The sequence below is a fragment of the Poecilia mexicana genome, unplaced genomic scaffold, assembly GCF_051168715.1.
Source record: "Poecilia mexicana isolate PSO_F unplaced genomic scaffold, ASM5116871v1 scaffold_3, whole genome shotgun sequence".
NCBI classification, from domain to species: Eukaryota; Metazoa; Chordata; class Actinopteri; order Cyprinodontiformes; family Poeciliidae; genus Poecilia; species Poecilia mexicana.
This window is the reverse complement of record NW_028263372.1, coordinates 19702931-19728347: the sequence shown is the minus strand read 5'-3', so window position 1 is coordinate 19728347 and position 25417 is coordinate 19702931. Positions and strand designations below refer to the sequence as shown.

The 25417-nt window shown below is 38.4% G+C and overlaps 1 protein-coding gene across 2 annotated transcripts in view; it reads left to right on the top strand.

Annotated features, from left to right (window-relative positions):
- Nucleotides 1–2034: 2034 nt before the first annotated feature.
- dennd2b (DENN domain containing 2B) overlaps nucleotides 2035–25417 on the top strand; it is a 57677-nt gene continuing 34294 nt past the window's right edge. The window contains exons 1-3 of one of the 2 annotated variants that reach the window (XM_015000005.2): nucleotides 2035–2190; nucleotides 18449–18547; nucleotides 24035–25312. In XM_015000005.2, the coding sequence (XP_014855491.2) occupies nucleotides 18474–18547; nucleotides 24035–25312 (1352 nt within the window). In that variant the 5' untranslated portion in view covers nucleotides 2035–2190; nucleotides 18449–18473. Of the gene's footprint in view, nucleotides 2191–7380; nucleotides 8562–18448; nucleotides 18548–24034; nucleotides 25313–25417 lie in introns of those variants that run through there. The other variant, XM_015000004.2, reaches the window with a different exon arrangement.

The window sequence follows — 25417 nt, the reverse complement described above, 5'->3', positions numbered from 1 at the left end:
TGTGATATTGTTTAATCTACAGATAGGTTTTAGTATGGCTACCGTGGATACAGAGCTGAAAAATGCTTATCCTAGAACAACAATAATTTCTAACACCTTTAAGCTGATGAAAAACATTATTTCCATGCCTCAGATTTCTGCAGTCTTTCATCTCTGTCAACATTTGATTATGCAAAATGAAAACGACGGATTATTTCGAAGCAAGATTTTGCTTCACAATAGTTTTCTTTCTGTGGCTTAATAAGCTTATGTTCTGCTTTCTATTTAAACATTTGTTCAGGAATATAGATGAAAAGTAGCTCTGTCTCTAAATATTAGCTACTATGTGCCGCTTATGCCAATTAAATTAAATATGTATTTAAAGAGAATTTATCTGACGAAGAACTCATCTACTCATGTTAAAATTTTAAATTAAACTTTAAACCCTCAATTCTATAATTTTAAAAAGGAAAATTTCATTTGGGTATAATATAAAGAACATCCAGTGATTGACTCCTTATCTAACCAATTACATCGTTTAAAATTTTAAGGGAGATTTTTTTTAATTTTTTAACCATTATAAAATATACTTACAAATAAACAATTTGGATATGTGTTGGAAAGTTTAATCATGTTCCACAGCATTTATAATAGCTTTCCAGCTCTAACATAAAGGTGAAGACTGTGTTCTGTTCAGATCTTGACCAAAGCTGGAGTTTGGGCTTAAACAGCAATTACTCATAATTTATCAAGAAAGAGATTAGGCAGCATATTAAGGGTTCCGAACGAATTATTTAACTAAACCATACTGAATGTTGTTTTATAGGCAACACAAATGTTGCACAAAAATTTGGTGTCAAGATGTTTTTTTTAATTTCTTTTCATAATCTCTATTCAGTTTGGGAATTTTCTTAAAGCTTTATTTTGCTATTTTAGATCCTGACGTCTTATCACATCCTGTTTTATGGTGATACGTTCTTGTCTAGCACTTAGATTTTTCTTTCTGAGAACTGAACACAGGTTAAGTTTTTTAAATCTGGGAATTTTCTTGCCATGGGTCCAAGATTTCAACGTTCTGATCTTTGACCCACTTTACAATCAGTTTTGTTTTGACAATGCGCTCCATCATGCCGGAAAGAACACAGATTATCTAGCTGTGCCTGGATTATTGCTCTTCAAGGACAGATTGATCCCAATCTTTATTAAAGGCAGGGTTTTGGGATAGAACAACACTCGTGGATTTTATCAGAATGCTTTAAAACCGGCACAACAAAGGTAGCTCTCTATGTTTCTCCAAGACAAAGGATTTTCCAGATGTCCCTCAGACCTGAAAGGACTCATCAGAGGAAGTGCCGTTACACAACTCTTCTGCTGTCCATTCTTGTACTTCTCGCAGGATTATGATACCACTTGAGCTATTCTTGAATAAAAACAAATTCTTCGCTGCCCTTCAGGTGCAATTTTCCAACAAGGGAAGCCATCAGAATGAAAAGTAATGATGGGTACACACTTGTTAGAAGTAATTAATATACACACATAAAAAGAAAACTCAATTAAGCACACCTGGGCCTCTTTTGTAGTAATTATAAAAAATAAAATTAAAACAAGCTGCCACATTTACAAAACACACAACTATTTTTGCTGACCAAAGGTGTTGGCCACTTTTGTGGTTTAAAGAAAACTCAGTGTCTTTTGTGCTCTGAACATAGTTTGAGTAAAAAACAAATCCCAACGTACACATGTTAACAAAAAACATCGTTATCGCGTTTCACTTTTATATATTCTGCTTTTTATCCCATTCTGTTTTTTCTATATTCTACCATTTTTAAGTTCTGGCACAGTTGAACAAAAATTGTGTGTGTGTGTGTGTTTTGTTTTTTTATGGACTCAAAATCTCCCAGACACGTAAACGAAAAGTCTGTGATTGGAGAGTTTTGATCTCTGAGAAAACTGCAACCATCTTCTTTTCATTTTAAAAAAGTGATTTCCATCCAGCTGCGTCATCGTTTCCTGTGCAGACCGCTTTTCCCAGTTCTCCCCCTCCTCTCACTCATTGGATGCAGTTATAGACGGAGAAGGTCGTTTTTCCCGCAGGAAAAAAAACAAAACACAAACGCAAATCAGTTTTCAGGCTGCACGAAGACAGAAAGCCACGCATCGTTGATGAAGAATGGATTATTAAGCAAACACCGCAACAACGCAGAAACACGGGTACGTGTCTTTTTTTTTGTTCCATAAAGGCTGTTTAGGGAGAAATCTAACGGAATCATCTATTCTTAAGAAAGTTTACTAAAGTTTTATTGTTTATTAAAAAAAGACACAAAAAATAACCGTATATCTTTTGACCGTGATTATATAATTTTTATCACCTTAAACTATGACTAAAGTCACAGTTACTGACTTTGGTCGATGCTGTCTGTGTTCTCCTCTTGTTGATGATGGTTTTTGTTGGAAAAATAGTTTCTAAGCTTTTGTCCTGCAATTGTCACGTTCAACCTACAGGGGGCAGTCAAGGGCTTTGAATGCGAAACAGGCAGTAATCGATGGCCTCTGCTCTCGTTTGTGTTTAGTTTGACTTCATGCCACAACAAACCACAGATCGATTTTTTCCCCCCCCCTGTGAGTCAGTTTGGAAACTCTAACTTATACTGTCCCACAGACACGTACACGCACACACACACTGATTTACATCACCCCAGTACTTTGTCCTCACAATAAGTTCAAACCATGCTATCGTCTTAACCCTTGTGTCCAGAAATGGGGTCCAACCGACCTCACACACGTAAAACTTGTATTATTTTCCACAGCCCTCTACGTTTGCCTCAGTCCTCGCACGCACAAGGGTTGAGATTCAATTAAATATGCAAGAAAGAAAGACTCCTGTTTGGTCAGGTCTGGAGGAAACACATTTATTCACAATGTGCATTAATCCATAAAGTTGTTTTCAATCATTTCCGGATTGGTGTTGTGACATCTGGGAGATATTGAGATACACGCCAAATGCTAAATGCAGGTCATTGTATACAAGATTGGAACTCCAGCTAGTCAGAGGATTTAAGAAAAAAAAAAATAGAAACACATTATTATTTGTCAGTCAGGCTAATGCATGTTTAATCAAGCAACCACTAATGTGTTACTACCAATATCTTATTTCATTATTTTCTTTGAAGTGTATGTTTCACACTCTGATTTCTTAACTGGTACTGAAGTCGAACACTTTGAAGTAGAATAAATGGATATAAATCCAGCTGCATCTAAAGCAGATTTGTGTGCCCGTCTATGCTTGCGTACTAGGATGAATGTGTGGGTGAGTTTTATTTTAAATTAGCATGTGCCAAGTGGTGACAGATGACTAGATGGATAACCCTGAAAGCAGATTCCACTGTAGGCCATCAAGTGCCAAATGAGGTCTGCTAATAATCAAAACAGCCCACATTATTGTCTCTGAACAAGCACAAAGCAGAAATGGCAGCACTTTTCCTGCAGTGCATTCAGTCAGAATATAAAGAGAAAACAGCTGGCTGCCTTCTTGTGGAGCCAGCTGCTCTGCATAAGGCACTTCCAGCTGATAGCTGTAGTTTTAAAGAGGAGGAGATGTCTTCAATCCACAAGTTGCATCTTCTCTCTTCTCAGCGTTGACAAAATATGTCAACTTAATCTTGAAGTCAAAGAGCTGCCTCGGGCCTGTTTCTGACATGCGATATTGAGCTTAGATGGCAAAAGAAACTGAACTGAATCAGGGATGAGATTGTTGGGTTATAAAACGGACTTTGGGTTCTTCAAACTTGTCCAGAAGCTAAAATATCAGGGATGAATTTTATTGTGTTTGTGGCAAAACACTGAAGAATATATAACATTTTTCTGATTATGTTTTCATTACCCTAGCAAGAAAAACTAAGATAAACTAATAAAAAAAGTTAAATCAAATAAACAGTACTACTTCAATACCCATAGTATTTCTGCTACTACCTGAATAAGTTTGGATTTTCCAGAGTTTCAGAGCATTTGGGCTACAGATACCAAGGCTCAGTCATGTTTCATTTCCAGTCTTAACTGACCAGTTAGCTTCGGGATCCCAGTCATGGCATATAGTAGCAGAAGATCAGAGATACTGTAAATGTCCAAACCAGAACATTATTCTGCAAGCAAGTCAGAGTTTAAATAAACAAAGAAATACATCTAAGTGAGTGGAAATCACAACACTGGATGTAACAGAGCTCAACAGCAATATTCCTCTACTGATAAAAATAGCAACCAAAATCCCTTTGGCTATGTTGTAAAAATAATAAATTAACATCAAACATCTGCTCAGTTCTTTAACACTGACACATTTGCAGCACGTTGGCATTTTAAAAGCAATGAGAAGCTGAATGTCAGCAGCAAACCAGGGATAGGTGATATCACCAAACAATCCTAAACAATGACATGTAGGGGGCGGGTGGGGAAAGCTAAAATAAACATCTAGAACTTCAAATCAAACTGTAACCAAACATGTTTTAAAGTTTTATTTTGCATCGGAATACTTCTAAAAAATAAAGAGGAAGCAAAGCAATCCGAAGCTGCACCAGACATGCCTGTGTGTTAAACAGCGAATGCCATAACAAGTTTAAGAGTACTTTGATGATTCCCGTTGGGTAGAAAAACCAATGTGTCGCTTTTGGATGCTCGGTGAAAGAATTTCACTGATGAGTGTACGATCAGGCTTTGATGCTCCAGTATAATGGAAGTCGAGGATGTGGTTTTTAATGAGAAGTCCAGATGGCTCAGCGATCGATGTAACAATGAAGCCGAGTACTGGTAAAACATACCCGCAAATAGAAGCCAGTTGCTCAGCCTTTTGTGCTCAGACGGTGAGATTTGAAGGGTTTTCAGGAGAGAAGGGCTTTACGAGACCTTGAAAGGTTTTGATGGGGTCTCTGAGAAATGCTTCCTGCTGACTCGACGCAACAAACCTCCATCACCACCATGAATGTCTGTGTTTTTGTGACTTCCTCTATCTCTGCAGGCTTATAGGATGACAAGACACTCATGCTTTTACCCAAAAGACTGACGCTTCACATTATGCTTGTTTTTGCTTTTTGATAGTATAAAGTGGACAGGCTGTCATTCTTTCGCTGTGGTTGAAACAAAAATGAAAAAGCTTCATTCATTTAAAAAAAAAAAAAATCTGAGTCAAAATGAAAACAGGATCTCACTAATTAAAGGGATCTGAGTGAATGCCAATATACTTAGCATAAATATCTTGTTTTGGTCTAAATGCTTTGAAAGAATCAGACCATTTTAATCACTGAGCAGCAGACTAAGGATTTTTGAAATTCATGCGGCTTTCTTGTGTTGCCTCATATAATTTGATTTAAAGGTTTGAGAAAATATATGAGCATTTTACTATTTAGATTTATGTGGTTTTATTCACTGGGTAGAGAGAGAGAGAGAGAGAGAGTTTGGTGGATAACAATTAAATTCCTTGTAAAAAAATGTGTATTATTCAACTTTACACCATTTCAGACATTTGACTCATCTCAAAAAGAGTGCAAATTTATAGCAAATAATAAAACAGCACTTTTATTATTTACGTTGACTTAAAGAGAAATGCTTCAATGCTGCATCTGAATTAAGTACTTAAATTCCTTGTAATAAGATGACTGGCAGGTTTGAGCCTTTGTTTGCACGTGTGCACACACTCTGAGGGGCCCTCTGGGGCCCAGTGCAGCTGCACTGTGGGACACTGCAGTGGACGTAAAGCGCAGGTGCTCAGACACACCTGTTTCCTTTGTCATTAATATACTGAGGACTGAGAGAAAAGTCCTGGGACACCGTGCTTATTCGCCAAATGTTTAACAGGATGTAAATTTTGTTTTAGCATTTCACAATTGTAAAAACAGACTTATACAAGTAAAATTGCGTGAAGTAAAATGTATTTGTAGCCACGTAGTTATATACCTGTGACATTTTGCCATATTTTTTGAGATGATGACGGTATTTGACCTTTATCTAGAAAACAATATATAGATTGGTAATATTCTTTGGTAAATCTGATGAACTGAAAATATAAAACAATTGCAAAGTAGTGTATTGTCAAAAAAACACAAAAGCTTGATCTTTTGATGTCTATGGTCTGGATCATTGACCATCAAAGAAACAATTATTGTAGCACGAAATGTAAGTAAGACGAGCATATTGACAGTTTTAAGCTTTAAATGACAGCAATAAAACAAATTTGTGAACCTTTTAGATGTATGTTTATATTTTGTTTGATGTTATTTAAGAGACAAGACAGTTTGTACATGATGCAGAGAGATCTTATCTGGAGAAGCATACAAAGTGAGACAGAGAAAAAAAAAAAAAAACCTTTACAAGGTTCCAAAGGGAGATAACTTTAACTTGTAAGAACTATGTTAATGCTATAGTTAAACCTACAATTGTCTTTATTTCATACAACCCTAATAATGTTTTATTTGACTGTATGTTGGATGTCTCTGAGCTCAGTCCGGTTGTGTTTGGGCAGCCTTTATGGCATTTTTCTCAGAGGTTCAGCCTTTTGCGCGGGAAGCATCATGGTTAATGATTATCAGAAACACACAATCACAAAAAAATGGGTGTTTTTACATTGCAACGATGTATAAAGAGAATCTTATTAGTAATGTGGATTAAGTAGATAGTTCAACAATTTGAAGGCTGATCAGATGTTTTGTTCCCAGAACACAGTTGGCACTCTTGCATTACCAGACATTAAGATAAGTAAAAAAAAAAAAAAAAATGAAGCTAAGCTTGTAGAAAGATTATCTGTTTCATAACAAAGTGTCACAAGTCACGACATAGTGACAGTTTTGACAAATATGAAAGAAACATATTTTTTAAATAAAAATTACATAGTGGAGATTCAATGCTCTTGTGAATGACCTATACTGAAAACCACCAATTTATCTGATGATTTAATTTCAAATGCTTGGCTCAACTGTAATGTCCTTTAGGAATTATTAAAAGACAAAAAAACACTTAATGTGCAGACCTGATACTAAAAAAGGCAAGTATTAGACTGAAATTTGATATTGGTAAATACTTAATCCTAAATTACGTTGATCGGTGTTATAGAGACTTAAGAAAGAGTAGAATCCCCAAGTTCTGACAGCAATTTTTTGTTTAATTTGCATTTAAAAGTTAAAATTTCCAACTTTAAAGTCAGAAAAATCAACTGGATAGGGAACATCAGATGACATCAGCACGTGCTGTCTCTCCACCAGCGGCACATGCAACACTGCAAAATTGCCAAAATGACTCTATGGCAAATTCAGACATGCTGCTTTTGGTGAAGAACAGATGTGTTTTTTCCCACATCTGACACTGTAACAAAACCAGGTTGCCATTGTGTTTTCTTTTTTTTTTGCGGGGGGGATCAAGTCAAAAAGTTCTGCTGTTCGAACCTGGGAACTTAGAGACACCATTTAGAGACAACGAATAGGCATCGCTTCTCCAGAATTTACACAGGTGCTTTATGTCATGATACATTATTCAGATGCTCTGTCTGCTCCAACCCAGCTTTACTCACCTAGATGCTGGATGTGTAGAGTGGATCTAATAGTAGGGCAATCTGACTCATTTTCAAATTATGTTAACGAATTATTATTTGAACATTTTGAAGCAGCGGTACACTGGATAGAGGAACTTTCCTCTCCAGATGGTCTGGTTATATTCCACGTATATGTAACCAAGACGATGAAATCAAAGTCAATGTAGCTGCCTTGACCTGCCTGACCATGCATTTACACCCAATACAACCCAATGGAAACAGAGGTACAGAAAAAGTGACACCAGATGGCACTTCTGGCATGAATTGTACTCTGTATGACTGCAGGCTGGGATTATTCTTACACATGAATTTTTAGTGATTAGTCTTCCATTTTTGTCACTTTTGCATATCCCAACAAATGTCATAAAAAAAAACACAAACAAAAAAACTTTACATATAGATTGAAATTCAATTCCAAATTCAGGCCAGTTAGCATAAATTATATTTGGTGGATTCTCTCATCCCGACACGGCGACAGTGGACATTCTCACCTCTGGTGTACTGAAAGACACCTTTGTGCGCTGATGACTGCGGAATGCAACCCCGGTTTCATCCCATCATCAACCCTCAGCTCCTGAATATTCATCCGCACCGCTCAGCCCAGCAGAACAATAAACAAGGCGCAGAGGAGCTGAATGCCTGTCTGAAGGAGGAGGAGAGCATGCGGGGGGTGGGGGATAAATCCCAGGAAAACTGGGGGGCAAACAACCCGTTCCCATAGCAACAAGTCCTGCCTCTGCTTTCTGGAGCAGGCTGTGGGAGCAAAAGAGGGAAGGCTGGAAGTTTTTTTTTTTCCTTCCTTTCCTTTTCTTTTCTTTTCTTTTCTTTTTTTTTCTCCCCCCGTTGCGTTTATCGGTTTGTGTTGGAAAGACATGAGACGGAGTTTACTGAGGAGGGCAGGTATCCGGAGCAGCCAGCCAAAAGTTTCTAGCAGACGAACGGGATTTAAGCGTCGCAACGGGATTATAATCTGGAAATGTCACCAGCAGTCATGGATGTAAGGAAAGAAACGGAGGTAAAGAAAGAAAGAAAGAAAAAAAACACACATGCTTTTTGAACCGTTACTGACGAGCTGCGGCAGGAAGTTTATCGCAGTTGATAAGACTGTAAAAGAAAAGTGTTTAAGTCACTTTAGGGTTGCAGAGAAGGTGTTTTAAATAGCTTTGTAAGGGTCGTTAAAGCTGTTCCCATGTGACCATATTTGGTCATCGATGTGTTGAAGTAGAACTATCTAAGCAGAAAGCTTCTTTATTCTCTCAGCTGACCCTTTGAATGGAGAAAAATGTCCCGACGGACACAAGCTGCTACTTTGCGGGCTGCAATTAGACCGAGCTATTATCGCATAAACACCCAAAACGTCAAAACAGCAGCAGCAGCAGCAGCAGATAAGGGGAGGAAAAAGACGGACTCCTCTGAACCGTTTTCATGTTGAACTTTGGGGGAAATGAGCAGAAAGTTGACAAAAGATGTGAATCTTAGCTTTGCATTTCGCTTTGTTTGATAAGATGGAATGTTGACATAGGACTTTCAGGCAGATTTCAGAGGGACTGCGGTGTATCGTAGCATTTCACAAAATAAAATAAAATGAATCAAAACAAATAAAATAATTGTAGGTATGACATAATTGCATTATTTTTTGAAGAAAAGAGAAACGATTATTCATCATACTGCAAAAATAACACGTTCAGAATCACTGTTATAATATTAGCAAACAAAGCACGTTAAGTTTTGTTGTAATGTAGTAATTGTGCTGAATTTTACTTTAAAAATTTTTTTTTTTTTTACCAGTTTCAAAACAGCATTAAATATATGAGAGCTCTCTTGTAGTTTCAGTAACTAGAGTATTTGTTTCTAACTAAAACAACTAATTAAGCCTTTGTCAATCAAGAGAAATGTGTAATGACGTTTTTTTAGGTCAGCTGACCAGCAGTGTGCAGCAACATATGGGGGAGGGGCTTCTGTGCTACTCCATGCCAGAAATGGAGAAATGATTGTTCCTCCTACATGTTCTCTGACAAATCATTAAAAAGATGTGGAAACATCATGCTGGGAATGTTTTGTGGTTTGAGCCTTACTGTTTAAACCTCTGGTATGCCTTGATACCTTTAAATGGTCCGTGTCTACTTTATATAGTAAATTCAATTAAGTTAGTTTAAAATGTGTAACAGATTTCATCTCAAGACTCGTTACAAGACAGTCAGATCCAGTTATTTTAGAGAAATACAACAAATTGAAGAAATTGTATAAAATCGACTGAATTCGTACCTTGTGAACATTTGGATATTTATATATTTACAGTGTTTGAGTAGTCACAATAACTCGAAGGCACAACATAAATTCAGATTCTGATTCTCTTTAAGTTCCCAATATATCTGTCAAGCTCAAAATTATGATAAAAAAAGCATCAATTCGGTTTGAATGAATATTTTTAAAACTTATTTATATATCATAATTTTTTAAACATTTATGGAATAAAACTAGGTAGGTCGATCTCTGTTTTTGGTATCAAGAAATACAACGGCTTTAGTAATCTACTGTTTTAAAACTGCAGACATTTTCCATCATACTCTTCACTTGATGTAAGCTTCATTCACACAAATTTTCCATGACTATATAAAACAGAGTGACACAGCAGACCGTCTCCCTCACATATTGCTGCACCCTGCTAGTCAGTTGAATGAAAAAAAGGCCGCTTTACTTTTCCCCTCACTGTTCAGAAGTGTTCTGGTGTGAAAATAGAAACCGTGACGATGTGGAAACTAATGGAGCGCCACACATCACACTTATTCAGGCATGCTGTTTTAAAACTACAGATGAAAAGCTGGGAACATATCTATTAAGCAGTTGACTGCAGGCTTTAGTCAGACAGACAACCTGAATGATTACATGGCTGATATCTGGTTGTTATGTTTGGGGTTCTCTGTAAAGAGCAGAAGGGCAAAGCACTTTACTGTTCCTCACAAGACAATTACCGCTAAACGTAGGGATTTTGTCAATTAAATGTAAAGTATGAATAAATATATGCAATGAATAAGAAATTTGTCAACCTGTTATATTGTTTTAGCAGGAGTATGAATAATTGGTCCTCGTCTGGTTTAAATAAACTCAATTCAAAGTTACAAGGTTTTCATGTTAAAGTTTTCTCTTGGTATTTGTTATGCCACAGTGTTTTACAGAAGGTTTTCATATTATATATATATATATATATATATATATATATATATATATATATATATATATATATATATATATATATATATATATATATATATATATATATATATATATGATAGTGTGTTAACACTTAAAGGAGAATAGTTCTTTCTGAGATTCTTGTTGCTTTTTGAGCATCCTGTCTCTTCTCGAGTTTGAGTTTTGCTAACAGATAGCCTTAACCCTTATGATCTTATCTTCTAACGCAAACCGTATGGCTCAGGCTGCTTTTCCTCCTCTTGAAACCCCCTCTCCATTGTGCAGGTCAAACAATGACCTTTTCCCTGTCGCAGGACTGTCAACACAAAACTATGGAGGAACTTCCTTCCCAATCCCTCCTTCAGTTCGGGAGGAGTAAGTCTGAACTATCAACAGATAATTCACTGTAAAAGCTTTCATCATCCCTGCCAGGTGCCGTTGACGTCATTCGCTGAGCTAATAGAGACAAAACAAAAACCTTGAGCCGTCATCATTACTTGAAGGGTTTTCGGCCACATAGCCATTAAGAAGGTTGGGTGCTTCTGTTACAAGTGGTCCTGACAGATTTTGCTTTGGCTTTGTGCAAATCACAAGACTTTCTCTTTAAACTTTACCCTTGCATTCAGCTGATTTTGTCAGCCACACAGAGAAAGCTTCCTTTCAAAGTAAGGAAAAAAAAATGTACTTGCACATTAGATAAGCGCTCACTTGAGCAGTTCACTCACATGGCTTAAAGTCACACAGCCATTTTCACATCTGTAATTCTGTTTCCCAGCGTTTCTTCCCCCTGCAGACGCAAATGACAGAACAGAGCAGTCTGATTGTATAGTCTGACTTGGACTAACAGGTCTGTCAGCTGCTGTGGGTCAGTTTTAAGTGCTTGGGTTAGGCAGGTTAACTAGTGTTGGTTAGTTTGCCGCACTGCGTTATGATTCTGAAATGACACGAGTCTAAATGTTGGCGCCTCCGACCTCCGACATGTTGTTTTCCATTCATTTTTGCCGCTGCTTCAGAAACCGTAGGTTTGCCGTGAGCAGAAGGAAACAATGCAGCTACAGCGTGTTTCAACAATTTATGATCTCCCCCAGCTCTGTATATTGTGAGGATTATTGCTGTAATAAAAAACTCGTTCACTATGTCTCAATAAAATAACATTACACCATTAATGGTAACATTACTTTACAAGAGTTGATCTCCCTCAATTATTTGAGTACATCTGTACTCAAATAATTGAGTACAGAGCATCAACAAATTCTCTTGTTAGCATTTGTTGATGCTCATAATAAATAGTGCAATCTCTGAAATTACAAAAGCTTCTTTATAGAGAGCTGTAAAACATTCAGTTATAATGAGCTGCTGGTGGTTTTATATCATAAATCACCATATCTGACCTCTAAATGCTCAGTTTGAACATAAATAACATGAAATATATGTATATGTCAAATAAATCATGTGCATAATCATGTAAGCTCCCTTTGGCTGTAGAGATAAATTATTATAGTTGTTTTACAATTTCATGCAAAACAAGTCCTTATAGCAACTTAAAGTTCTTGTTTAAGAAACCATGCTACGTGACTCTATTCATGTGATTGCACATCGCTTTCATCATTTTTCAGCATGACAACTATTGGTGTTGCACAATATGCTGACACTAAAAGAAACTTGAGGAAGAGAGAAAATATCAAGTAGAAATAATAATAATAATAATAATAATAATAATAATAAAGAAAAATAATGTCAAACATTTTAAATTCTTCTTCCTTCATCCTTTGCTCATTAACACCCGCTAATTTAACATTCCCATCAGATATAAACACATCATTATGGTATTTGTCAATTAAAAAAAACTTCAGAGAACCATGGTTTGTTAGCTGTTAGGTAAGCCATGAGTGACTGATGGACACTTACATTGAGGCTATTCTGGTCTCAGCAGGAGTATGTGCTTTACGTATCAACTCATGAGCTCTAGACAAGAGAAAGCCTCTTTGGTGGTCCAGTCTTTTCTGTAGTTTTTTTTTTTTAAACTCCCACTTTAAGATAGTGGTAAACAAAAGCACAAAGTCCAGACTCCTGTGTCAGAGGTCGAATCTGTGACAAATTTTTTAACCCTCCTGGTGCAGCTCAGAGGGACATAACTCTGTTTTTCGCATGCCTGCCTCTGCAGCTGTGCATGCTCATATCTAGGTTACTCTGAAAGCCTCCTTCTCTTTTCCACACAGGGAAAATATGCAGTGATTAACCTGAAAAAAGGGGAAATGAACTGAGCTACTTTGTGGCAGCATGACAGACCATGAGGTGGTGTAATTGCGGTTGCAACAGCTGCTGAAATTTCTCTCTGTCGGCACAATTTGTGAGAATATATCAGCAGCAATCCACCAGTCTTTTTCACTTCGGATGGAAACATTGTGCCTTCACACTTTGCATTTAGCCTGCCATGTGTTTTGTTTAACGCCAAAAGGCTGAAGTTTTGTTCAAAAAAGAATGATTAAAATAATTCAATATGCCACTTGTGTGCTAATAACGCTTAATTTAGCCAGTGATTATTTTAATAACTGGCACCACAACTGGTCTTTCTGCAGTTACTGAAGCAGTGGTGCGGATAAGTGTGTGCGCTCTCCTCTGCCAGTGAGTTCTGGCGTCTGGAGAGAGTTGAGAATTTACAGAGATTTTCACTCTTCCTTTCCCCCGTTGCCTTCTTGGCTGCCTGTGAGCTTTGCGGTGGTTTGAAAAACCTTGAAGTCAGGTTGCTGATCAGCAGAAATGAATGAGCAGGTCAACCAGAAAAGCAGAATACAGGGGAAAAAAGTAAAACTTCAGTATAAGGATGCTATTGTTTCCACTTCTGCTGGATGTTTTGGGTTCAAAATGCTCCTGACTGGAAAACTCTGATGAATAACATTAATGAGACTTTGCAAAAAAATGTAAAGATGACTTTAATTTGTTATACAGAGTCAACAGGCAATCGTGAGGCAGACACTGATTTTGTGCATACCTGTGTGCTTTCTGAATGACAGCAAAGCCCTTGGCATCAGCTTCATGTGTCTGCGTCCCTCTCTCTCGCCTTCTGAAAACATTCTTTAATATTACAAGTGCAGCCGCACTCTGATTGATGGAGCAAATATTAGCGCATTCCTAAGTGAGGCGGGCGAAGAGGACCGCCTATCAGAGGATCTGTCAAATGTGACAGGGCCAAGGACATGTGGACTGTCTTTAGAAGATATTTAACCAAACACTCTCTCTCTGACACACATACTGATAAGAAAAAAAAAAAAAAAGCACATACTTTTTAACCATTGCTGCTGCTCAAGGACAAACCAGCACAAAGAGTCTGCTTATTCCACGCATACAAAGCTACTGTCATTGTTTTATTGATTTCTTTATTTTTTTAGTACCAATTTTTTTTTTAGAGTTAAATAATTTAATAGTAGGTGTTTGTTTTTGCTAACTATTTAAAAAAAATTAAACCTCTGCCTGACAGGCAGAGGAGTCAGTGAGGGAAAAAGGAAAGATGTGGCTTTAATGGACAGTCACAATATATCAGCTTCTACCAGCTTCTTTGTGGACTACATGATATACCCAACCTGCCCGCTATGTGACCTAACACGCCACATTTGTGTCCTTTTAAAGGTACAAAGTAGAGATTCACAATCAGGATTTTACTTAGTGATTCCCGGTTTTCTTTAAGGGCCAGATGTTTGTGTTTAAGGACTAAACCACAGAGAAGCAAGTCTGTGGAAACTTTGTCTTAATGCTACAACTATGAGATGACAACAAAAAAGTGGAAATTTCTGTTTGGTGCTCCAGTCATTGGTTAAAGATGAGAATCAGTCAGGAGAAACCTTGATCTTCTCTGATCGGTAATCAGCAGCTTAATCTTAGAAAAATCCCATTTTTCCCCCTCCTGTCACTAAATACATTAGAATGAAAAACTTCATCTATTCAGTTTGATTCAGATTAAAGTTAAGGACAGATGCTGTTTGTTATAATTGTTGTAATTCATACATTTTTTGTGGGATTTAAATCTTCTTGCTGGATCAAAGAACCTGCTGCACATTTGTATGCTTTTGTGTTGTGCTTGATAGAATAAGTCCGTCAGAATCAAAGTTGCTAGTAAAGGCGGAGCATTATTTTTGTAGTTGCATACCAGAAATTGTGCCAGTTCAAAGTTAGAAGCCAAAAGTGTTACCCCCCATTTGTAGTTAAAGTCCAATCATTTGGTAAATAGGAGAAAATATACAGATCTGAAGTGAACACTCAAATCATCTTGATAAAGTCACACAAAACCACATATTTTAAAAACCTTTTACCTGCTTTCTGGGTCAGTTTTTGTTGCTTGTAATTTTCTGTTATCAGAGCTGCGAGCAGCTGTAAAACGCTCTGTCAGTCAGGGTATAAGCTGCTTCACAGATTTGTTGTTTTGACTGTTTTTACTCTACCAGAGAGGAAATTGGTGAAAAATGTCTGACCAAACCAATTACAGGTTACTTTATGACGTAATCAATTGGATAAGATTAAACAAATAAAAAGGATACAGTAATCTGGCATCTCATCATGATATACGACTCAGCAAATGGGACAAAGTAAAATTCTCTTAGACTAGAACCGAACAGATTTGCTCGTCCTAAGACTTTTTCTGTCATAACCTCTGGCAGGAAAAGTGGCAGGAATATTTAAAAAAAATCTTGACCGGAAAGCAGCCCATGCCTAAATAAAAGCACAGAGCAGTTAGATGACTTCGTGCTAAGTTATTTTTTGCATCATGTCCTGTCTCAGGAAAGTCCGGCTACTCATATAGTTGTAATACCAACATGGACAATCTACCTGTTGTCTTCTTTAGAAGAAAGAAAAGGAAGAACAACACAGGAAGGTCCCTCTTTCAGAAAGACCTGCAGTTTACAGACCAACATGGCGCACTTGGCTTGGCACCAACATGAACTAGATAATATGTTCGTACGCTAAGTAAAAAGACGCTTGAGGGTAGGATGCTGAACTCAGCAATAAATTTCTTTCTCTGCAGCTTTAGGCAGTCGTTGATCAGTTTTGGCTCAGACATCTCAGGAGAAACTTTCTCTTATTAAATCTGGTTGAATGCACTTTAAAGGTACTCGGGAGGTTTCTCAGTAGTGCTTGTTTACAGCCGGTGATTTTGTGTAGGAAGATGGTATCAGCCCTCAGGAAGTCAGTTGGCTAACGCCTTGGTGTTTACAATGCAGGGTCCATCTTGGGTCCGTGTGACCCAATTCTCTTGTTGGGCCTTTTTCAGATGAGGAAAGCTGAAAAAGGGTGAATTTATAAGTTTCTTTCAAATGAATCCATATGAATCAATGAGTAAAAAGTGGCTCCGATTAACAGTTTTATGTTTCAAAAAGTTGTGTTCTCTTCTTTAGTATCGTTATTTCAAGACAGAAGCTAGATTTTGAGCATGACATATGTTTTATAGGATTATATCAAATGTCATCCATAATTCTCTGCATAAAGGTCAACAATACTAATGTTGTCTTAACTGGTAATATATATATATATATATATATATATATATATATATATATATATATATATATATATATATATATATATATATATATATATATATATATATATATATATATTTAAAGAGAAAAACATTTGACACAAAAGCTTTTTGTGTTAAATTCTACAGCACCAACTACATCTCTCTCTCTGTTTATCCACACCATCTCTGCCCCATTCTGGTGCTGCATTTTATTTAAATTCTCTCAGTTCAGAGTCGCTGTGGTTCCTGGAGAAGATGAAGAGCTGGAGGTTTATGTTCTGCACAGAACAATATCAGTCTTTGTGTCCTAATGAAAAAATGATGCATGTTGTGCCCTTCCAGCTCAGTCCACAGTCACAGGAAATAGCTGACAGCAGGAATGCTTATTCTCTCTCCTCATCTGTCTCTTCAGGAATCAGCTTCGGCCCTGGTTGGCTTGCTCCTTCATACAACAACTTCCTGTAAACAAGTCCTGCTGCCAAGCAGCCTCCTATCCTCCACCTCTGAACTCCGGAGGTCTCCGTTTGACCCCCTTCTGCATCAGAACAATTGCTTTGAGCCCACTTGTAAAAAGGTCCAAATTGTGTTTTTAGGAGCATTGGCCTTTAGTTTGAGGGGAGGCTTTAAGTAACTTTTGGTCTGATGAGAGATAAGGTCCAGGAAATGTTTCCTGCAAGGAACACGTCTTTACATTGTTTATGGTTTATTTGTTCTAAGGACCTCAGTTGGTATGAAACGAGAGGATGCTGGGCTGCAGGGAAACGATTGACTGACAGTTGATGAGAGAAGACTAAACACTAACAAAGTTATGCCCTCCTTTGTTTTACCTGCCATCCTAAGCAAACGTTGCACTGATGGTTTATGTGCTTCGCTGATGTTATAAATAGTTATCTTCTTGCGTCTTTTTTTAAGCACAATAAAATGTTAACCTGTGGAACAAATCTGTCAGTTTTAGTTCTTACAGTGAGAATCAATGAGTCAATGACATTTTATCCAACGATCTGTGTATTACAGATGGGATATATATATGTACAACCTGTGACCCTGACTGGTCACAGGTTGAAAAAAATCTATTTAAGATGAATGTTTTTATTCCTTGCTGTTTGTGTAATTATTGGCTGGATTTTAGACTTATTTATTGCTTATTGCTTTTTCTTGTGCTGTATAGAGTTTTGTTTATGTGCCTCAAATGTTGTTATTTTTATATAGATTCAAGTAGTATTTTCTGGTTATTTATTAACTGGGTTTTGTATATCACCTATCAATCTCTGATTCAAAAATCACATTGTTTCCCCTTAAAAAGATGAGATATGGAATAGAAAAAATGCTCACGTCCTCACCTTTTTGCCTTTCCCTAAAGTGTAAAACATTCAGTTTGTTTTCTCTTTCTATGTGCATCAAATGACAAAAATCTGATTACAATGATTTGGTTGAACAGATCTTCACTGTTTTCTTTCCTTTCAGTTTACCTGTTTGTTCGTTTCTTACTCAGGCTTCATCTTTCAGTGTTGGAGGACGCATTGTCCTGTTCAGGTTGCAGTCAGTGCCATGTGTGGACAGCTTTTAGCGATGTTTCTCTGAGTTTATTGTGAAACCAAAAACCGCGTAAATGCTAGGATATTCACTTCACTGTTAGGATGACCGCTTAATGTTGTGGCTGATACATAAACTGAAAAACAGTCAAATTAATAAATGTTTCAGTAAACATTAACCATGTTTAATGTTTAATGGTTAATGTTAACCATTAAGCATGGTTAACATTAACCATGTTTAATGGTTAATGTTAAAGTGGTCAGTTTTAAAATACTGACCACTTATTATTTCCACCAATTTTGTCCCAGTGTTGATAAATGTTGTTAAAAATCTGTTTCATTGTCAGTTTAGCTTTGTTTGTTGGAAAAAATATTAAGTAATCTGCTGGGTGTGGGGAGGTATGACGACTTTACCTGTTCAGACAGCTGAAACTCTGTGTTTGGTCCTGAGTCCTGGCTGTGGTTCAGAGGAATCTCGATCACCTGTTTTTTTTTGTTGTTGATGGAAATAGGCATTAAAGTCCATTAGATGTCGTTTATTTTTTTTTAGCTATGACTCTATGTTAAATTTACACTTCAACAACTATGAAAACGAACTGAACGGAGTTTGCGAGTCTGATTTTGCTGACATGCCCTAATCCAACGCCTCATGTTCTTGCCTTGCAGGTGAGTGGAGGGTTTGCAGACAAACATGACTGCCAACAAGAACTCGAAGGCTGTGCCCCGAGCAGGAGGGGGTAAATGTGCGCGCGACGTCCCCGACAGGTCAGTGACATCTGGGACTGTTCGGGTTAGTCAACCCGCACTTCCAGTCATCTCGCTCTGTCTGCCAGCTCATTCATTTTCAAACAGGTCTTTCTATCAGGTATCAGGTTTGTGCTGGATTTTCTTTGGTTTATTTATTTTTTTATTGTTGAACTCCTGGGAAAAATAACCAAAGATTGTCAATCAAACCATCTGCAAGTGTGATCCTGTTTTGAGGACAAGGGCCCATCCATGTTTGAACTGTGAGTGCTGAGCTTGTGTTAGCATGTTGAAAGCTGACAGTGTCCTGCTCTAAAGGCAATTGTTATTAACATGTGAATCATTTAAACCAACCCAGTAGATTAGTAAAACAGGTTTTTTTTTGGGGGAAGGGGGGTTATTTTGATCAAGAATGATTGTTGTTGGAGCTAACAGCACTGCCGAGTGGATTGCTGCTCAGTTTCATTCAGTGGTGGTAAATGCTTCCCAGAAAACTTTAAGTATTTTACGGATGCTGATTTCTGTAATATCTGTGTTTGTCTGTTTCATTTTGTTTATGAGGCAAACACATAAACCTGCAGTACCGGGCATCATTTCTGTATCCTCCTCCTAGAAACTAAACTTACCGTATTTTCCGGACTATAAGGTGCACCCAAAAACCTTCAATTTCCTCAAAAACCGACAGTGCACCTTATAATCTGGTGCACCTTATGGACCAATATTGAGCCACAACAAGTCTAGCAACTACGGTAAACAGCCGCCGACTTCATTTTCGCCCATAGAAGAAGAAGCACGCGGTGCATGCTGGGATAGTTGTCAGAATGCTGGTTTGTTAATAAAGTTTGACTGACCTATCTACCTACCTATCGATCTGATAATCAGGTCGTCTGCAGGTCATTCTATGCGCCTTATAATGCGGTGCGCCTTATATATGAAAAAAAGTTTTAAAATAGTCCATTCATTGAAGGTGCGCCTTATAATCTGGTGCGCCTTATAGTGCAGAAAATATAGTAATTGCTATCTATCACAGTGATTTTAATCAGTATCTCTTTTTGGCTTTTCAAAAGTTTTCGGATGCTTTTGCTAGAACCAGCTCATACCTGAAGAGGTATGAGCTGATTTTATTTCTAGGCTTTTCCCACTACCTTTCTGATCCTTACAATCTTGTGTATTGTGTGCAAAAAAAAGAGAAAATAAAAGTGTGAGTTTTAAAAATCAATAGGTGGCTAAATGTAATACAAAAACAGAAACCAGCAAACACCTGAGCGTTGCGTAATTTTATGTTAATCATAAATTCTCTGTCAACATTTCAGGATCTCATTGTCAGCTGTTTCCTCAGTCCCAATGTCCTTCATGTTTTAGGTTGATCCCTTCTGCCACACACCTGATTTACATGAGAAGGTATTTAAAACAGGCATCTGAAGAGGTAATGTTATTATTTGAATCAGGTGTGCTGGAGCTGAGTCACATCCAAAGCATGAAGGACTGTGAGCGCTGCTGATCAGGATGAGAATCCTACAGTTTCTAATCCTCACATCGCCATACGCCTGCAGCTTATTTCCATTTCTTACCAGTAAGCAAACTGTTTTATACCCATGGACAAAACCTTTTCCCTATCAGTTAGTTTGTCCTTGTAACTAAGTATTTTTGATAAATTCCTGCAATGAATAAATCTTAAAAATAACCAACTCTTACCTATAATTTTACTTAATTTATATGTTACACCATATTTCAATTCAATGTGGTTGTGATACCAGTTCAGCTACATTAATTCCCATTAATTATCAAAGATTTTGCTTCTTGCTCAACCCAAAATAACTCTAATATGTGGTAGATGTTGTTTACTGCAGGTACTTAACCAAATTACAGTAGACTTTGACCGTAAGGAACTTAGTAGTAGTAGTCTATCTTTCTATGTACATACATAGTTTTCAATGTACGATATGTGATAAATGTACACATATCAGTAGAGCCTTATAGGTCCTTATGGGCTCACATTACACACATAATTATACGATTTCATGTGCTTGAAACATGGCAGAGACGTTCCTTGCAGCTGGATGTTTTGACAGATGCAGAGCACTTGCTTGTCTTGGAGGATGCTTCACAATGTGTTCCTCTAAAATATGAAATTAACCCTGGATATTTTTAAGGCAAAAATTGTGCTGCGGCTTTTTGCGGACTCGGTGATCCTCTCCAATTAAAGCACGTATCCAGTGCAGGTTGGTAGTCTGAAGGTGTGTTTTAAGGTGAATAACTGTAAAAAGTAATGGGGAGAAATGTTTGCGGTGCCAAACCGCATGTTAAAACATGTTAAACAAGTTGCTATAAGGTGTAAGAAATACACATTTCCCTTTCTGATTGAACTTTTCAAAGCCCTCAGACAGGAGTCGGATCCCGGGTTGTAAACAAATGAAGAAGTGACAAGCAGCTGGTGGATTGTGAACCCCAGCAGTAGCAGTGCTGGCTCTGTGAGCAGTCCGCGCTCCCTGTTCTGGTTAGCAACGGGATGTGGCTTGTGGTTTAGCATGCCCTGGAAGCCTGAGTTAAAGCCAAGGGCCAGGCTGTGACTGACGTTCAGCTCTTTGGGTAGAACTTTACGTGTGGCCGACCCAGCTGAAGCTGACAAAACTGGGATTATTATTCCTGCAAAAGCTGATTCACCTCACTAGGAACCCCTAAGAAAATATGGAAAAAGGAAAGAAATCAGCACATTTCTTTGTAAATGTTTCTAATTGTGAGGTCTTCATGTGGCAGCCCACATTTATTTTACAGCACTGGAAGTAAATCTTACTAAGCAAAGCCATGGTATGGCCGAATAAATCAACATCTGAAAAGAAGTCAGGTGTAAATCTATCTCTAGATCTTCTGTCAAATCAGCATTTTAGATTGAGGGCGCTCCAGTTGAAACAAGCGTATGAGGAGTACTGCCCAAAGGGTGTGAACCATCTGTAAATTTGCCTTAAAGTAGAGAAACATTTCTTCAATCTTTTAAATTGCCCATGAATGTTATTTTTTTCCTTTGGTGTAAGTGAAAGGTGTTTAAAACATTTTCTTTGAACTTTTGCTACTTTTTGCATTTTTTTTCCCTGTAGATGCAGAGATCAGACTTTACTACATACATTCCAGTTTTCAAATTAACACATACATTTAACAGATATCAACAAATAAATATAAAAATATCTTAACCCCTTAACATCAACCCAAAACCCCATGACTTGCATGAATACATGCAAGTCATGCATGTATCCAAGACATCTTTTGGCTCCTGATTCGACTCTGCTAGAATATTTTATATTTCTTCAGGACATATCTTTCATAGTGTTCATCTGCTGTAGATTGATTTTTAGGCTTTTAGTTACAAATATGGTACCAGAAGGGAGTGACTAAGCAGACAAAGCCCCCCCCCGCCCTCCTCCCAAAAAAAACCTTCAGAAAGAATGAAAAACTGATCACTGGCTCCATTGTTGAGGACTGGAACAAAGTCTGGTTTATTTGAAGAAAATTCTAAAGAAAGGAATGATTTAAAACCTCTGCACATTGCTGAAGCTTTTTGAATAAACTATTTACTTGACGACAAAGCTTGCTGTAAACCATAAAAATTTGTATGTGGGAAAACAAAGAGATTTGCGCCTGAATTCGTCAACAACAGAGATCCTGCAGACTCCACAGAGAAAAGAGTTAAATATAGTGAAACAGTTGAATTTATTGTTTTCCCACTCCTGGAGACCATAAAGCTGAAAAATAATTATTTAAGCAAAGAGTTTTTCTTGAGAGATGATGATACGTTTGTTTTAGATGGGTAATCTGCTATGGTCGAAAGTATACACTAAATCTAAAATAGAAATTACAAACAGAAAAAGTTAACTTGTTTTATTGGCATTGTGGATTATTTAGAATCCAAACAAAATGGCAAACTTAAGGACTTTTTCCTTAAGTTCTTAATTTAATATATTAAGGACTGGGAGAAGTCCAGTTAATATAACAGCTATTGCAGAAACACCTGAGCATTGTGTGACGATATATTGTTTACTTTTGCAAAGTGAAAACTGACTGTAGAAATCAGCAGATGATGATTCTCATGCTCCCTGGAAGGGATGTAAGATAAGTTTCATCCATCATGCTCCAAGCTTGCCGGCACAGAGCTGCTGTTGAGTCTCTCTCCAGCCTGGAGCAGAGAGAGTGAAATACGGGAAGGGCAGATAGGTGTGAAGCCAGATCTGTCCTAACCTGCACTGTTGGATCACAGTCAGCAGCCTTCAGCTTCCTCCTCCCAAGAGTCGTTATTCTAACCGAGACGGTGACATCAGATCTCCCGGTGCTTCACTTTCACAACTGTTAGTCAGCTTCCAGATAATCACAGGCTTTCTGGGAGTGTTGGAGTGTCCTGTGACTGTGTGGATACATGTCTTCCTAAAGGAGGTGTACAGCATGGGAAAACTTGTGTGAGACATTGGTAGAGTCCAGAATCACTTACTGTAGCTGCAGGGATTAGAAAAGGCTGTGAGAACCCGAGAGGCGCAGTCAGACTTTGCAGGTAAGGTGGCTTTCATAAATCTTCATTGCGCTTAATACCTTCTGTGTGAGGTCTGCTGTGGATCTCTTCAAGAAATTTTTCAATTACCTGGAAAAATCCACAGTGTCATTTAAATGAAGTGTGTGTTTCCTTTGGCCTTTAGTTTTACTCTGATGCTGCCAAAGACTGAATACTTTCCTCTGGCTTTTCTGAGTTTGTGGCTTCAGGTTTTCATGCCGGCTTTGATCCTGGAAAAGTTGTCCCATCTGTTCCACAGTCAGCTTCGTATTAAAGGGTTCAATAGACACGTTTGCAATCCCTATGTGTTGCCTCTTTTGGTTGATTAAAATCTGTAAGTGTGCTACATGGAGATGCAGCACACTTACCACCTGTTCAATAAATCAAAGTCTGTTCTACCCTTATTTTGAAAAACATGGACTGTAACACATACCAAGTCGTTTGAGTGAACTTTCTTTTTATGAAAAATTAACTGTACCAAACATTGACTGTCAGAGAAAAATATTGTTTGTAATTCAAAGGATTTTGACATATGATTTTATAAATCAAAGCATTTCTATCTGTAATAACTGAAGGTGTTCATCGACTCTTGTTTGTTGATCCTTTGATCCAAAGTGATTACCTTTGTTTTTCACCTGAAGAAAATTTGGACACATCCACATATTGACTTGTTTCAACCATCTGCTCATTACTTGAACTTGTTTCACACATGAAAGTTGTATTTTTCAGTGACATGTGAAACACAAGCAATTCACACGTAGAAATTAAATTGCATAGTAACCTAAAACATGTCAATTTCTTGTGTTTTAATCTACAAATGTGCCAAAGAACTGCTTGTTTAAGACGCGGGAATTTTCAGTTTTGAACCAATCTTATTCTAATTCTGTGTTTGAAGTAGCATTCACTGGTCATAGCCAGTCGTGAGAAAAATGGGTGTTTGCTTTCTATTGCTTTCTTACTCTATCCTGTTTTAGGAGCCAGTCCACATCGCCGTTCCCAGCACTTTCTGCCAGCCAAGGGCAGAACCAGCAGCCTGTTCTTAGTGACGGAGAGACCAAACAGGCGAAGTACGTCAGGACTGACGGCAGGTTCCTGCTTCGAGCTGGATGGAGCAGCAAGACAGCTAGCCTGTGCAGCGGTGTCTCTCTCACAGGTGACACTGACCCCCAGGGCCGGCTCTCCAAATCGAAGAGCATCAGCTGCCTGGACAACAGACTCTCGATCTACAAGCCCCCGTTACAGACCAAGTCCTGTCAGGAGGACCAGGGGGTTCAGGAACAGAAGGAGAATCAAGGGGAAGTCCCCGCAGGAGAAGAACTCAATGGTAGGCCTCTGAGCTGGAGCACTATCTCTCTGGGATCTTCCTCAAATCAAGGCCACAAACGCACCCTTTCCCTCACCCACTCGGGAGCAGGCATCCCCCCCACCACAATCCGTAAAAAGATCTCAGAATGGGAGTGCAGGAGGGTGTCTCTGCCTAGGATGAGCCTGTGTCTGGATAAGCGAGGAGGGGAGATTGTTGGCGGTAGTGAGGGCTGCCCAAGTCTGCTCTCTTCTCCTTGCAGCGAGAAAACCTTTGATTTCAAGGGAGTCCGCAGGATGAGCACGGCTTTTTCTGAATGCTCCTATACAGGGATGGAGGATGACGAGGGAGTTTCAGACAAGGATGGCCTGGGTCGTTTCCAAAAAAGGAAAAGCAAGACGGAGTCTTCTGGAGGGTTTGTGCGTACCTTGTCTGCTCGTAAAGAGACGTCAGCGGTCCTAAACAGGATACAAAAGATAGAACAAGCACTGAAGGAGAATCCCAGCCCTCCTCCTCCACGATATCTCAGTAACTGCTACGCTCCAGACAAGGCAAGGCAGAAGTCCTTTGTGATAGGTGACGACTTGGACAGCACATGCGCCAGTAAGCGCAGCAGCATCTGCTCTGTGGCCACAGAACCAGATACTATTTTGGTCTCTGATAAGCTTTCCAGGCTCAGACAAAGGTTTAGCGTGAGCTCAACCCGGTCCGAGAGCCCGGAACCGCAGAGTCAACAGACCTCTGTTGGCACACAAGTGAACCCCTTACCTAAACCTAAACGCACTTTTGAATATGATGCCAAACGGGACCAGAAGGACGTTTTGTCAGCTAATGGATTACCTCCGGACAGAACCTCAGAGTCTCCCCCACCCCTACCCTCCACTCCTGCACCAAGCACCACACGGACCACCAAGCATGAGGGGAGCAAGCCAGTGAGAATCCCGGACAGGTGAGGACGTCTCATGTTCTTATGTCTGTCTAATCGCTCAGGTCTGTTTCCTGCCGTCTCCCTGTTAAGTGGTTTTGGCTCCTTGGTGTATGTCATGGAAACTGT